We start from the raw sequence: 15,715 nt of genomic DNA on the forward strand, positions 1-15,715 counted from the left end.
ACATCATCGATCGAGTCTCCCTATAAAAGGGATCACTTGATCGATGCAGCCGCCACAGTGAAGCACGGGGAAGCCGTGTTTACATACGGCTCTCCCCGTTCTTCAGCTCCGGGGAGCGATCGCGACGGAGCGGCTATAAACGAATAGCCGTGCCGTCGTCCCACATCGCTCCTGAAGCCACGGGAACCGCCGCATGCACGTCTAGGCAGGCACGTACAGGTACGTTGATGTGTCTGTCCGTGTCATTCTGCCGACGTAAATGTACATGCGGCGGTCCGGACGTGGTTAAAGGTATGTCCAAAAAAAAAAAAAAAGTAACAGCTCCAGGTGGAACAGCAATCCATATACAGTAAAACCTTGGATTGCGAGCATAATTTGCTCCAGAAACATGCTTGTAATCCAAAGCACTTGTATATCAGAGCAAATTTCCCCCATTAGAAATAATGGAAACTCAAATGATTCATTCCATAACCACTTACTTATTCATAGGTCCTTCAGTTTATATTCCATATAAAAAGATTATAGCAATGTGATAGGTTGTGCAACCATAAAATGTCCATCCACAAATGGAAGCCTCCACAAGGGGATTAGTAGCAAAATCCAGCAGGAGTTACAGGGTATAAAAGAGAAGAGAGGCACCTATTTGTGTAGCAATATGTTGCTAAATGTTGTACCGTCATTAAATGTAACCATATTGCTACACTTAGAGGCTCATCTCTTCTCTTTTATACTCAGTTGTGACATGAAACTACTTGTATATCAAGACATCACTTGTATATTAAAGCGGGAGTTCACCTGAAAAAAAAAATTTAACATTAGTTTGAGGCTCATTTTGGGCAGCAGAATCGGGTGTTTTTTTTTAAATCTAAGCAGTACTTACCGTTTTAGAGATAGATCTTCTCCGCCGCTTCCGGGTATGGTCTTCGGGACTGGGCGTTCCTAATTGATTGACAGGCTTCCGACGGTCGCATACATCGTGTCACGAGTATCCGAAAGAAGCCGAACGTCGGTGCGGCTCTATACGGTGCCTGCGCACCGACGTTCGGCTACTTTCAGAAAATCGTGACGCGCTGGATGTGACTGTCGGAAGCCTGTCAATTAAATAGGAACGCCCAGTCCCGCAGTACATACCCGGAAGCGGCGGACAACATCGCTCTCTAAAACGGTAAGTACTGCTTCGATTTAAAAAAAAAAACCACCTGATTCTGCTGCCCAAAATGAGCCTCAATCTAATGTTAAAAATTGAGCTTTTGGGTGAACCTCCACTTTAAGTAAAAATGTGTTAAAAAATTTTGCTCGTCTTGCAAAACGCTCTCAAACCAAGTTACTCTAAAACCAAGATTTTATTGCACAGAGCTCTCCATGGTGGGTGCTCACCCCGGCTCGAAACCGTTGCATAGTAAAGTAGAAAGAGTTTGCCGCACACCACTGTAGTGCTCAAACTTAATTCCATGTATTCATAACAAAGAATAAGCACTGATACATATGTGAAACACGTTTACAATTGCGGACCCGGTGTTACTTGTGCTGTCCATGTTTGATACATGGAATAAAGTTTCAGCATCTTAGGCAAGGCAAGGAACAGCGGTGACGTCTTGGCACTCATGGGGAGGGTCTGACTGAAATTTTTCCGATATGCCTGTCTAACTTATCTTTGCTGCAAGTAGATTTCCTATTAAACACTTGTGCTTTTAATTGAATGCTGCGCAATGAGTTTGTTTCCTCTTCCTTTTGGTTTACTGCATGATCGGGTCTGAGGAGATTGATATATGAATCGCTGGCATCTCTCAATAGGCTGAACAGTTGAGCTGGCTTATACCTGAAGTGAGGGGTGAACTCACTAAAGGGAAAAGGAAGGCAAAAAAGGAAGAGAAGCGCCAGGCAAATCCTAGGGCAGCATTATTTTATTTGATTAAAATACAAATTGTTAACAGTACAAGAGGCACTTACCTAGTGCTAGTGAGGGTAGGTGCTTTCCAGATACAGCATCACAGAAGAGCCGCCGGGGTGTCCCTGTGGAAGAGTCCATGAGCGCCATGTGTCAGCGGGAAGCTGAAGCCTCAAGGGATCTGGGGAGGACACCGACTGTATAACTGGGTAGGAGTGTTCCAGAGCTGTCAGAGTGGGGAGCCGCCTACCACTGTGTCTGGCCAATCAGAACGCGTTTCAAACTAGCCCAACCTAAGCCACGATAGCAGCTTCTGCTGGTGGAGCAATCAAAGCTAAATAGCCATAGTAGTCAGGGCATTAAAGAGGAAGTAAAGCCTCTTAAAAAAAAATCCAAAAAACAAACCCCTGCAAGACAAAGACATAGGGCCAAATCCACAAAAGAGATACGACGGAGTAACTGCTGTTATGCCGTCGTATCCCTGTTCCTAACTATGGAACTGATCCACAGAATCAGTTTTCCATAGTTGGGCAGAAGATCCGGCATGTGTAAGGGACTTACACTGTCGGATCTTAGGATGCAGTACCGCATCCGCCGCTGGGGGCATTTCGTGTCGAAATGCCGCCTCGGGTATGCAAATTAGCACTTACGGAGATCCACAAAGCTTTTCAGCTTCGTTTTTTCTCCGTAAGTTTTAGTTTGCATACGCAAAATTAGGGCTGCTTTTACAAGGTGTAAAGTTAGTACACCATGTAAAAGCAGACCTTTCTGTCCAGCGACGCGATTTTTTTTAAATTTTGAATTTTTGGAATCGCCCCCATTTGAATAGGAACGCCTTGCGCCGGCGGAATTTAAGTTACACAGCCCAAAATTTCTAGGTAAGTGCTTTGTGGATCGGGCACTTAGGTAGAAATTTTAAGGCAGTGTAACTTAAATGGAAAAAAATAAGTTACGCCGGATCTTTGTGGATTTGGCCCATAATGAGCTACTATGCATAGCATACTAACTCATTATGTATTACTTACCTCCGATCGAAGCCCCCGCAGTGGTCCTCGTCTTCCCCTCCGGCCGCCGACATTTCGTCCCGGAGTTACTTCCGGAAATCGTGGCTCCGGCGCTGTGATTGGTCGAAACCGCAATGACGTCAGTCCCACGCATGCGTGCGGGAGCCACCGGTAACATCACGGAGACTGTAGCAACGGCACATAGGTGCCATTGCTTCAGTTTGCCCCAGTGCGCATGTGCCCCTGACATCGTCACATGCAGGGGACAGGGGATATCTCCTAATCCGTACAGGTTTAGTAGATATCCTCGTTGGCTACAGGTAAGCCTCAATATAGGCTTACCTGTAGCATAAGGTTGTAAAAAAGGGTTTACAACCACTTTAAACATGGATTACGAAAATACAGGCGTGGAACCTGTGTATACAGATGGGAAAGTGATAGCTAGAGATTTATTTTTGATTACTACATTCCACATGTGCATATACCCATCTAAAACCTTTTTTACCAAAATCCGTTCATTAATATCCTATCTTCTCTATATAGCCATCACTTCCCCATCTGTATACACAGCTTCCACACCTGTATTTTGTTAATCTGTGTTTAATGCACCGACTACTATGGCCATTTAGCTTTGATTGCTCCCCCACAGCTGAAGCTGCCATCTTGGCTCGGGTTAGGCTAATTGCATCCTCTATTGAAACGTGATGTTAATGCTGTAGGATCCGCTGATGAAGGAGGCTTGGCCGTGCTTTTGAAATGCTTTCTGATTGGCTAGACACAGTGGTAGGCGTCTAACCCACTCTGACAGCTCCGGAACACTACTACAGAGTTACACAGCCGGAGTCCTCCCCAGATCTCTTGAGGCTTCAACCTCCCGCTGACACGTGGTGCTCGTGGACCCTTCCACAGGGACACCCCCGGTGTGATGCTGGATCTGGAAAGCACCTACCCTTACTAGCACTATGTAAGTGCACCTTATACTGTCAACAATTTGTATTTTGATCAAATAAAATAATGCTGCACTAGGTTTTGCCTGGCGCTTTTCTTGATTTTTTGCCTTATTCCCATAGTGATCAGGTCCCCCATCCTGAGCCTGTTGACAGGGGCGCACCCAGAACTCCATGTTCAACTTGTTTATTTCAGGACTTTGATGGATCGATTTTTTACCAAAACTTGTTTTTTATACATTTTTTACCTCTACAATATATTTTTATTGTTGCCATTGACAAACCAGCAAACTTATACACTATTTTCATAATCAGGCGTTTCAGCATTGCTTTATGTGTGTTTTTCTAATGTAAATACTCACTATTGCGTGTATAGGTCTTGAAAGGTCTTATTATCTGGCAAGAAGATATTTTTGTCTTTTCTATCCCTTTGGAAGCACAATGTCGTTAATTGGAAGGACACCACCCCTTTTTTCACCCAAGGATTAACTGGTGTTTGGACACTTTCTTTTATCACTTGAAACATAATGATTTGGGCACCCACCTCCCATGTTAAGGGCATGTGGCTTGGTATGGTTCAGGTGGGGGTGGGGCACTCGCTCATCTCCCTCCCCTTTTTGACCTGCCCAGATAAGGGTCTGGTATGGATTTTTTTTCACGGGGACCCATTGACAGCTGATAACTCATGGGTTAAGGATGCTGCAGCCGGCCCAGCTACTTAAAAGCCAGCTTACACTGCGTCCTGATTGGGCAAAGCCCCAATGAACACCCTGCAAATCCGGGTGTTTGGTAAACGGGCGAACAGGCAAATGCTTGGGACAAACTATTCACCCATTGCTATTAGAGATGGGGCACCAAACGAGTAAACAACAGTATCAAGGTACAAATCCTGTAGCAGTTAGACCCGGTTCACACTGGGGCGACTCGTCAGGCGACACAGCCGCCTGACAAGTCGCGTCCCATTGTAGTCAATAGAACTGTTCCAATAGGAGCGACGCAAGTCGCTCCGACTTAGAAAAAGGTTCTTGTACGACTTCGGGGGCGACTCAAGGCGATTTGCATTGACTTCTATACAGAAGTCATTTTGCAAGTCGCCTTAGAAGTCGTCTTCAGGTTGCCTGGCCGAGTCGCCCCCGAAGTCGTGCCGCCCCAGTGTGAACCGGCTCTTACACTTACCAAATTAATTTTTTTACATATTGTCATTACTGCCAACTGTAGATAAAAATATATACAAACAAGCAAACACATTGGCAGTGAAAACATACAAGTTCCACCCCAACCTCCTTGAGTAATCAGTAGAGCTCAGCCTACCTCTATTGCTTGGATAGTAGTGTAGTAAGACATGGACATGACGGAGAAGTAGAGCAGTGGTTCACTAATGTCCAGGGATTTGCAGCATGGTTCCATCTTCTCAGTGATGGATTTCAGCAGGGATAAGGCCACACCTTGCAGGCTCAGACTGCAGCTTTCCGCACTTCCCGCCAGAGTAAGCAGGTCTATTCTCACCTGAGAGGCACCTTGAATAATGCAAGACAGTAAAGTCATACAACCACATCACAACAGTCAATGAAAAACAGAGAGTCATTGCTTAACCACTTCCATACAGAGCACTTATACACCTTGCCGCCTAGACCAATTTTTAGCTTTCAGCGCTGTTGCACTTTGAATGACAATTGCGCTGTCGTGCTACACTGTACCCAAACTAAATTTTTATCATTTTGTACCCACAAATAGAGCATTCTTTTGATGGTATTTGATCACCTCTGGGATATTTATTTTCTGCAAAAAAAATAAAAAAAAATGACCAAAAATTTAGAAAAAAAAAGTTTTTTTTGTTTCTGTTATAAAACATTGTAAATAAGTATGTTTTCTCCTTCACTGATGGGCACTGATGGTACTGCACTGACGGGCACTGATAAGGCGGCACTGATGGGCACCGATGAGGTGGCATTGATGGGCACCAATATGCGGCACGGATGGGCACTGATAGGCGGCACAGATAGGCGGCATGGATGGGCTTGGATAGGCGGCACGGATAGGTGGCACAGAAAGGTGGCACGGCTGGGCACCGATAGGCGGCACGGCTGGGCACCGATAGGCGGCACGGACGGGCACCGATAGGCGGCACGGACGGGCACCGATAGGCGGCACGGACGGGCACCGATAGGCGGCACGGACGGGCACCGATAGGCGGCACGGACGGGCACCGATAGGCGGCACGGATGGGCATAGATGGGCACTATTGTATGTGTTGTACTAATGGATGCCAATCAGTACCAAACAATGCCTGCCAATCAGTGATGCCCATTGTGGGCACTGATTGGCATCCATTGCGGCACTGATTGGCATCCATTTTTTGTGTCCTCCTCATCCCTGGTGGTCTAGGGTGGCATCTTTTTTTTTTTATCCCTGGTGGTCTATATGGCCATCCCTGGTGGTCCAGTGGGCATCCCTGGTGGTCCAGTGGGCATCCTCGGGGGGGCTGTGCTGATGATCGATCAGCACAAACCCCCCCCTGTCACAGGAGCAGCCGATCGGCTCTCCTCTACTCGCGTCTCACAGACGCGAGTGAGGAAAAGCCGATTACCGGCTTTTCCTATTTACATCGTGATCAGCCGTGATTGGACACGGCTGATCACGTGGTAAAGAGTCTCCGTGAGAGACTCTTTACCTTGATCGGTGTTGCGGGGTGTCAGACTGACACCCTGCAACAACGATCGCCGCGATGCGCGCCCCCGCGGCTCAGAATCCTGAGGACGTCATATGACGTCCAGTCAGGATTCTACAACCACTTTGCCGACGTCAATATGTCATTGGCGGGCGGCAAGTGGTTAAAGAAGAACTCCGGGATGGCATATAAAAACTACAATAAGTACACTGACCTATGAAAACCTTCAAACTTTTAGCAATTCATTTATAAACCTCACCATTTATGAGAAAAAAATGTAATGCAATAATCGTGTGGTCATTACTTCAATTCAAAGAAATGCCAGTTTCTGCCGACCCCAAGAGGAGGTGTAAATCAAGGGACATGTCACATTCTGCCTTCTCACGCTACAGCTGTGCAATTAGAACTGTAGTGAATAGGCATGAATGTGGGCGGGTACATTGAGCATGTAATCATTGCACTGAATGAGCTAGTGTACTCGCCCAAAAAAACTCTACCCACGCTTCTCAGCACGCGACACAGCAAGACTGGAAATAAAACTATAAATATATTTCATTTATTATTGGAATCTGTTCTATGTAATTTTTAATATGTAACAACAGGCAATGTTCTAGTTTCCTATATGGATGTCCTGCGCACCCGCAATGCTTCTGTGAACCTCGACTGTGCAGGCATTCAACAAATATTAAAAGTGGCTTAACTGTTCCTGAGAGTCCAATATGGCATGTGACTGAGTAGGAACGCTTAGACCGAGCATAATACACATTTACAAAGGCATGGCATGGGGAGCTGAAACAAGGGAGAAGACTCCTGGACTGTCAGTCAATATGAGGTCATGGGAGGCGGGAAAGGCCAGAGGTCTCCTGGGTGTCATGCCAACGACATTACATTAGTGGGCAGTTCAGACCGAGAGTCTTAGGCCACGTACACACGATAGGTTAACCTGAGGACAACGGTCTGATGGACCGTTTTAATCGGTCCAAACCGATCGTGTGTAGGCCCCATAGGTTATTTAACCTTAGGTTAAAAAAATGGCAACTTGCTTTAAAATTAACCTATGGATTCCTAACCGATGGGGAAAAAAACTATCGCTAGTAGGCACGACCATCGGTTAAAAACCCTTGCATGCTCAGAATCAAGTCGACGCATGCTTGGAAGCATTGAACTTCGTTTTTTTCAGCACGTCGTTGTGTTTTACGTCACCGCGTTCTGACACAATCGTTTTTTTAACTGATGGTGTGTAGGCACGACGGACCATCAGTCAGCTTCATCGGTTAACCTATGACAACGGTCCTTCGGACCGTTGTCCTCTGGTTAACCTATCGTGTGTACGAGGCCTTAGACTCTCAGGGTCCGCCCACTACAGGGAGCGGTGATGGGATTGAGTCAGCACTCGCTTTAAAGGGACTACAGCAGTGCTGAGACAAGACCAGTGGCCACAGGAATACAGGACATAGTGGCCACAGGAATACAGGACATAGTGGGTCTTTCAAATTGGATATCAAATGCAAGGAAGCATGTTATTGAAATAATGCACCTCCATTTTCTCAGAGAAGACCGACAGAGGAAACAACATATTTGAAGAAGGTATGAAACTACTAACAAATAAATGGAATAAAGTGTTTGCACGGAGTTCAGCTTTAAAGAGAAAGAAAAAGGGAAAGAGTCTGTAAGTGTAGTAGGATCAATAAGAGTCTATTAAACCCAAATGGGGCCCTATGAGGCTGAGAACTTGAGATGTGTAGATAAGTGTCCTTGATATCCACTGATGCCAGAAAGTCCTTATGTTGTAGGGAGGGGAGTACCGAATGGACATATTCCATTCAGAACTTTTGCATCCTGTGAAACATGTTGGGTCCTTGGAGATGCAGAATGGTAATAAAGTCACTGTTCAGCTTGGGAACTGTGAAGAGGCTTGAGTAGAATGCATGAAGCTTTATTCCCTCTGGTACCTGGATGATCACTCTCTATTGGAGCAGGTGATAGAGTGCCTGAAAAAAGACTGTCCTCCTTCGCAGATTCAGACACATGTTAAAGTATAAAGCATGAATCTGAAGGCATAAAGCACGGAGGGGAATTCTAGCTTGCAACTTTGAGTCACCACACTGTGAATCCAATCAACTGCAATCTCCCCGGTCCAAAAGTCTGCAATCACAGCCACCCCCCGCCCCAGCAAAGGAAGTGGGGGCACCCCTACATTGGGATGAACACTTGTCCCTTGGCTTTGAGGGTTTTAAAAACCGGTTCTTGCAAAACTTGGCATGTGGCTTAAGCTAGAAGCCCGAGGCCTGTGACTGACAAAAGGAATGCTTTTTGTAAGTAGAAGGGGGTGTAGGTTGCTGCACTATACATTTCTCCTTCTCACTGAGCAGTAAACCTTTAGGCCCCATGCACACGAGACGCTATTACAAACGCCTCTAATCTCAGCTTTTCAAAGGCAAAAACCGGCATTTAAAACGCCCGTTTTTGCCGCGAATTGCGTGGCGTTTTGCCGCGATTTGCGGCGTTTTACCACGATTTGAGGCTGTCAGCGTTTATCCCCAAAACACTGTAGACCCTCCCCAAGCTCAGAATCAAACTATTTGTGCCGCGTTTTGCCGCAATTTGCATCTAAAACGCAAAAGCTGAAAGCTTCTGAACCCAAAATTTTGGGTTTGGAAAAACGGCCCTAAACCCAACTGCTTTGAAACGCCAAAAAACGTGATCGTGTGCATGGACACATAGGATAACATTAAATGTGTTCAGGGGCAGTTGAAAAAAATGCCCAAATGCCTCTGAACTCGAGTTTAGCAGCGTCTCGTGTGCATGGGGCCTTACCGACAGTTACTCTTTGGATGCGTTTGTCAAACAAACGCTCCCCTTGAAAAGGTTATCGTTAAACTTGTTTCTTACAAGGCAGTACTGAAATGTTTATAAGCATGTACGGTATATAGCGGGCATCACTAAATGTCCGGCCCGAGCTGCCGCTCTTCCCGGACCGTGGCGATCGCGCCATTTAGTCGCCGCTTCTGTCCCCAGCCTCCTCCGCTATTAGCAGAGTAGAGGAACGGACGGCGGGAGGCGGGACATTTCTGCACTGGGGGTGGGACGAGAGAGGTAGCAGCCTGTCAGGTTAGACGGCAGGTGATTGGCTGCTAGGAGGCGGTCCTAGCAGCCAATCACCAGTTCGCCAAAAAGTCAACCCGGCATCTCCTCGCCCCACCCAGTGCTGCTGCGCCTTCAGGTCACGAATGTCCCGCCTCCTGCTCTCCGCTCTGTGAAAGGTAGGAGTGGAGAGGGAAGGGAGGAAAATATATGTAAATGTTAAGGATGGGGAGCGGTGGCAGTGCTGTGGAGGCGGGGGATATGTGATGGGGCAATACTGTGTGCGGGATATGTGATGGGGTCATGTAAAGGGGGCAATACTTTGTGGGGGGGTATGTGATGGGGCAATACTGTGTGGGGGGATATGTGATGGGGCAATACTGCGTGGGGGGATATGTGATGGGGGTCATGTTAAGGGGGCAATACTGTGTGGGGAGATATGTGATGGGGGTCATGTAAAGGGGGCAATACTTTGTGAGGGGTTTGTGATGGGGCAATACTGTGTAGGGGGGATATGTGATGGGGCAATACTGTGTAGGGGGGATATGTGATGGGGCAATACTGTGTGGGGGCATATGTGATGGGGCAATACTGTGTGGGGGGATATGTGATGGGGCAATACTGTGTAGGGGGCATATGTGATGGGGGGATATGTGATGGGGCAATACTGTGTAGGAGGGATATGTGATGGGGCAATACTGTGTGGGGGGGATATGTGATGGGGCAATACTGTGTGGGGGGATATGTGATGGGGCAAATATGCATGGGGGGATATGTGATGGGGCAATTATGCGTGGGGGGGGGGGGGATATGTGATGGGGGTCATGTAAAGAGGGCAATACTGTGTGGGGGGGATATGTGATGGGGCAATACTGCATGGGGGGGTATGTGATGGGGGTCATGTAAAGGGGGCAATACTGTGTGGGGGGATATGTGATGGAGCAATACTGTGTGGGGGGATATGTGAAGGGGGCAATACTGTGTGGGGGGATATGTGATGGGGCAATACTGTGTGGGGGGGGGTATGTGATGGGGCAACTATGCGTGGGGGGAATATGTGATGGGGCAATTATGCGTGGGGGGAATATGTGATGGGGCAATACTGTGTGTGGGGGGGGGGATATGTGATGGGGGTCATGTAAAGGGGGCAATACTGTGTGGGGGGGTATGTGAAGGGGGGCAATACTGTGTGGGGGGATATGTGAAGGGGGGCAATACTGTGTGGGGATATGTGATGGGGGTCATGTAAAGGGGGGAATACTGTGTGGGGGGTATGTGAAGGGGGGAGGGTTGTGGTGGGGAAGATGTGAAGGGGACAAGCAGCTGCGCACAAAATGAGGTGCTGCACAGAAAATGTGAAGGGGTACCATTGACTCTGAAATGCAAGGTGCAATTTCCTGCACATGGAAATTGCATGGTACAAACACATCATGCAGTTTCCATGTGGCTGCATTTTTAAAAAGATGCCAGAACTTTTCCCAGCAGAAAACGCAGGCGCAGCAGATGGTGTATCGTGCCTGCACGCCTGGGCTGTGATGTAAAGAATCTGAGTAATCGCACAAAACTGCGATTCGGACCTCGGTTGGTAGAAAATTTTACTAATCAGACCTCCATGAATTTTAATTCAATACCCCTGGTATATAGGATAAAAAACAATATCTGAGCACATAGGTAGTATTTTACCTCCATTTGGCATTTTATGTCTGCAGAAGAAAGCCATTCAGAAAAATTACAGTGTAAACTAGCATATTACTTTATCACATGTGTAAATGTCAAAAATGCATTCAGAAGTCATACTTACCCACTAGGTTGGACAATGTAAACAAATTGACTTCTTCGACACGCATATCTACTTTCCAGAGAACAGCTAGCTTGCTGGCCGCTTCCCCGTGTGGAGAAGTAGGAGACAATAGGTCTGGTGAAGTTGGCACAGGATGCTTAGATACTACTGGCATGAGGCTCAGAAGACGAGAGAGACATTCTGCACATGTGTCTGAAAATTCTATCTGCAGGCCTTGCACAGTGGATTCTATGAAGAGGGAGTCTGCCTGCATGATGCCAACACCCACCGATTGGTTGTAGCTGCCCTAGAAAGAGAAACAAGAGATAAAACAAATATTATAATAGATCTAAGAAAGAGACCCCCCCCAAGTAAAAAGCTAAATAGGTAAGGTGACAGCGTTTAGACTTTTTACAGTATACAAAATTAGTGCAGGTAGCTGTGTATTAATAAAGAGACAGTGATGTACTGATTTGTTTATTTGTAACTGCACACTGCCACCCTAGTAAATTGCTTTTCACCGACCCTACTGCTTTGTACGGTACTTTTTACCTTGTCTGGCTTTTGGAATACAGTATATGCCTGCTATGAACTACAAATCAATGTACTACAATCACGCAAGTAAGATATGGCACAGACACATCATCATGTAAAAAAAAAAAAAAAATGAAAACTTGTAGCCCTATACAGATAAGAAAACAAAAACACTGAGATCCCTTTCACACTGAGGCGCTTTGCAGGCGCTACAACGCTAAAAATAGCGCCTGAAAAGCGCCCTGAAAGAGCTGCAACGGTCTCTCCAATGTGAAAGCCCCGAGGGCTAGCAGGACGGTAAAAAAAGGTCCTGCTAGCAGCATCTTTGAAGCAGTGTGTATACCACTCCTGCCCATTGAAATGAATGGGCACCGCAGCTATACTGCCAGCAAAGTGCTGCTTTGCGGTGGTTTCAACCCTTTCTCGGCCGCTAGCGCGGGGGCGTAAAAGCGTCCCGCTAGCTGCCGAATAGTGCCGCAAAGTTTACGGTAAAGCGCCGCTAAAAATAGCGTCGCTTTACCGCCGACGCACCCACCACCCCAGTGTGAAAGGGGCCTAAAACCAGCTATTTACTGCCCACATAATACAGTATAAAACTTTTCTGTTCCATAAATTAAAGTAATGTATGCAAATACAAGTTGTACTCATTTTCTGCCTCTCACCTGTAAGCTAAAGGAGTCGAGAACACAAGCCTCGCCCCAAATGTGAGTATTTGGAGGGTGAAGGGCCTGTTGGATGTGAGAGTCTTTTCCCACCCTCCAACACAGGTTACTGACAGACAGAAGAACCCTCTGGTGAAGATTCTGTGTGCGTAGGTGCTTGAACTCTGGAAAAGAAGTTGGAAATCATTTTAATGCGACAGTATTTTAAATACTAAATGAGGAATGGAGAAAACAAACGTAAAGGTTAATCTGTTGATGCAATAATGTACTCGCTCTACCGATCGCAGTGAAACCTCACATGTGTGGTTTGAACAACGTTTTCATATGCGGGCGCTGCTCATGTATTCGTTCACTTCTGCACGCAAGCTCGGCGGGACGGAGCGCGCTTAAAAAATTTTTCTCATTTATTTTACCTTTTATTTTTAAGATGGTTATTTTTCTGGTAAGCATCGGAGGGCAACGGGAGGGGGGCCCCTCTCCCGCCGCCGATAAGTGATCTTGCGGCGATTCCAAATCTTAAACCGGACCGCTCACTGAATAAGAGGATACCTTGGCTATGGCAGCTAGCTGCTACCATAACAAAGATATCCCTCTTCAAAGTGCCAATGTATATGGGGGTGAGCTGGTCCGGAAGTGGTTAAAGTCTATAGGGCTAAAAAAGTATGATTCTGCCCCAAATAAGCTTATGTATTTTTTTCCAGCTTTAGGAAACACAATTCTCAGGTGTGAAGATTGGGAAGAATAGGATTATTCATCATAATCACTGCTGCACTTCAGGAATTATACAGCAAGATACTCAGGTGTGAGCAGAAGTTAAGTTAAAGCAGAACTGCCAGTTTTTCATTTTAAAACTGAACTCTTTACTGCAGCTGCACCAACACATTGTAAAACTAATGCTCTGTATTTAGTTTATTACTTTACAAAACTAAAACTTAGGTGCCATAGCTGGCTCATAAGATGAATATTCAAGTATGAGCAGAAGAGTTTATAAGCACTGGCTGTTCTCTGAACCAAAAAAAATTAAATTTAAACTGCCCATAAAATCTTTTTCTTGGAGTCCATTTTTAACCTTTCTGGTTATACTGCTTTCTACAGGAGTATTGACACCGATAAACATAAAAACTGCAGGCAAGCCCAGGATAACCTGCATGCCTCCGTTTTATAGCAAAGCAGGCCTGAGGGCATTATCAAAAACAAAGATTTGGGACTGGTTTTCCCCAATTAACACCAAGAAAAATATCACATTTTTTATCCATTGAGAGACACAGGATGACTAAGAAGTCCAAAAACAGTCCCACTGGGGATTGGCAACAAAGCAAACGATCTTAAAGGATCACTAAAGGAATTTTTTTTTTTTTTTTAGCTAAATAGCTTCCTTTACCTTACTGCAGTCCTGGTTTCATGTCTTTATTGTTCGTTTTTGCTTTGAAGTGGCTGTAATGCTGCTGTGATCTCCACACTTCCTGCTTGTCTGTTTCCTTATAACCACAGTACTGGGAGCTTTTCACGATGGTCTTAGCCAGTGTTTTTCAACTCCAGTCCTCAAGGCACACCAACAGGTCATGTTTTCAGGATTTCCCTCTGATGAAATGGCTGTGCTAATTACTAAGGCAGTGAAACTGATTAAATTCCCTGTGCAAAATAATGGAAAGCCTGAAAACATGACCTGTTGGTGTGCCTTGAGGACTGGAGTTGAAAAACACTGGTCTAAGCTGTCATTACTGTGTGTCTAAAACTTAACAGAACCAATCAGATTCATTTTAAAAACAAAACACTGCCCTGAATTTGTTTGTTTTTGTTCTGTGTGTCTCTCTAGTTCACAGGAACATGAAACCAGTTTAAAAGTGAAACTAACCTGCAGGCACATTATATGATTGATTTTTATCTATTTATAATCATTTTTAAAAGGAATCAGTTAACTTTTATGTCTCTATACCCTGTAAACAGTCATTTCAGCAAAAAAAAAAATTTCCTTTAGTGACCCTTTAAGAAATCAGGGGACTGCCTGTAGTTCAAAAATCCACCTGAAAAACCCTTACAGGCAGCTTGACTCAAAAAAGTGAAAGAAACGCACACTGATCTTGAAGAGTTGTTCTGACAGGAAAGGGAAGAACCCGAACCTTAAGATCAGCCATTCTCAACCAGGGTTCCTTCAGAAGTTGCTAGGGGTTCCATGAGCTGTGTGCTGACTTATCTGGAGCCAGGAGCTCCGCATCTAATGTCCTCCACCTGTTAAACACTTTAGGATTTAGGAGCCAAACTGTCTGGAAGAATGGTCAAACATTCCCATAGACACATTTCTAAACCTTGTGGACAGTCTTCCCAGAAGAGTTGAAGCTGTTATAGCTGCAAAGGGCGGGCCAACTCAATATTGAACCCTATGGACTAAGACTGGGATACAATTAAAGTTCATGTGTGTGTAAAGGCAGGTGTCCCAATACTTTTGATAATATTGTGTACATATTTAGTAAAGAATGTACTAAGAAATATATCGCAGACAATTTACCAAATGCGCAACAATTTTACTTTAATTACCCTATAAAATGAGAAATACATTTCTGTCATGGTTTTAGCACATCACCTGAAGCATTTTCTACTCATTCATGTAAAGATTTTTGGAAGAAACACTTAAATTTTGGTTGTTTTCAATAAAAAAATTATTCCTTTATCACAGACAAGACGTAAAATTATTAGAGATTACTGTGACTCACCCAGTGACACCGATGAAAATCCCACAGCAAAAGGCTGAGCTTCCTCAAGCTGGATAGACATGTTGATGTTAGAGATGTTCGAATTGAAAATTATTGGTGCTAATATCACAGGAAGAGGTCTATAATGAAACAATTAAGGTTGAATAACAATAAAATAATCAAATCGCAACAGCCATTTCAGATTTGGAAAGGTCTTTCTAATTTATCGAATGACAATGCGTAACTCATCTTGTAACCCTGGTGCCCCGGTGGGACCTACACCTAAGCTGCAGAGGGTGTCCCCCCTAGATGGAGGTATGAAGCAGGCTTTGTAGCCCCCCTTCTGGGGGGAGTGCCTGTCGGGTCCCTGCTGGCCAAGGGACGGAGTTATGCCCCAGCACATTGGCTGAGAGCTATAATGAGGTGCAGGCCACTGCTGAGGTCACCAGGATGGCACT

The 15,715-nt window shown here is 45.4% G+C and overlaps 1 protein-coding gene across 2 annotated transcripts in view; it reads right to left on the reverse strand.

Annotated features, from left to right (window-relative positions):
• KIAA0100 (KIAA0100 ortholog) overlaps positions 1 to 15,715 on the reverse strand; it is a 141,191-nt gene that overhangs the window by 78,892 nt on the left and 46,584 nt on the right. For both annotated transcript variants that reach the window (XM_040338514.1, XM_040338513.1), the window contains exons 12-15: positions 15,279 to 15,397; positions 12,568 to 12,731; positions 11,393 to 11,678; positions 5,151 to 5,356 (exon numbers count right to left, since the gene is read on the reverse strand). In XM_040338514.1, coding sequence (XP_040194448.1) covers positions 5,151 to 5,356; positions 11,393 to 11,678; positions 12,568 to 12,731; positions 15,279 to 15,397 — 775 coding nt within the window. The remainder of the gene's footprint in view (positions 1 to 5,150; positions 5,357 to 11,392; positions 11,679 to 12,567; positions 12,732 to 15,278; positions 15,398 to 15,715) is intronic.

Source organism: Rana temporaria, chromosome 2 (genome assembly GCF_905171775.1).
Source record: "Rana temporaria chromosome 2, aRanTem1.1, whole genome shotgun sequence".
NCBI classification, from domain to species: Eukaryota; Metazoa; Chordata; class Amphibia; order Anura; family Ranidae; genus Rana; species Rana temporaria.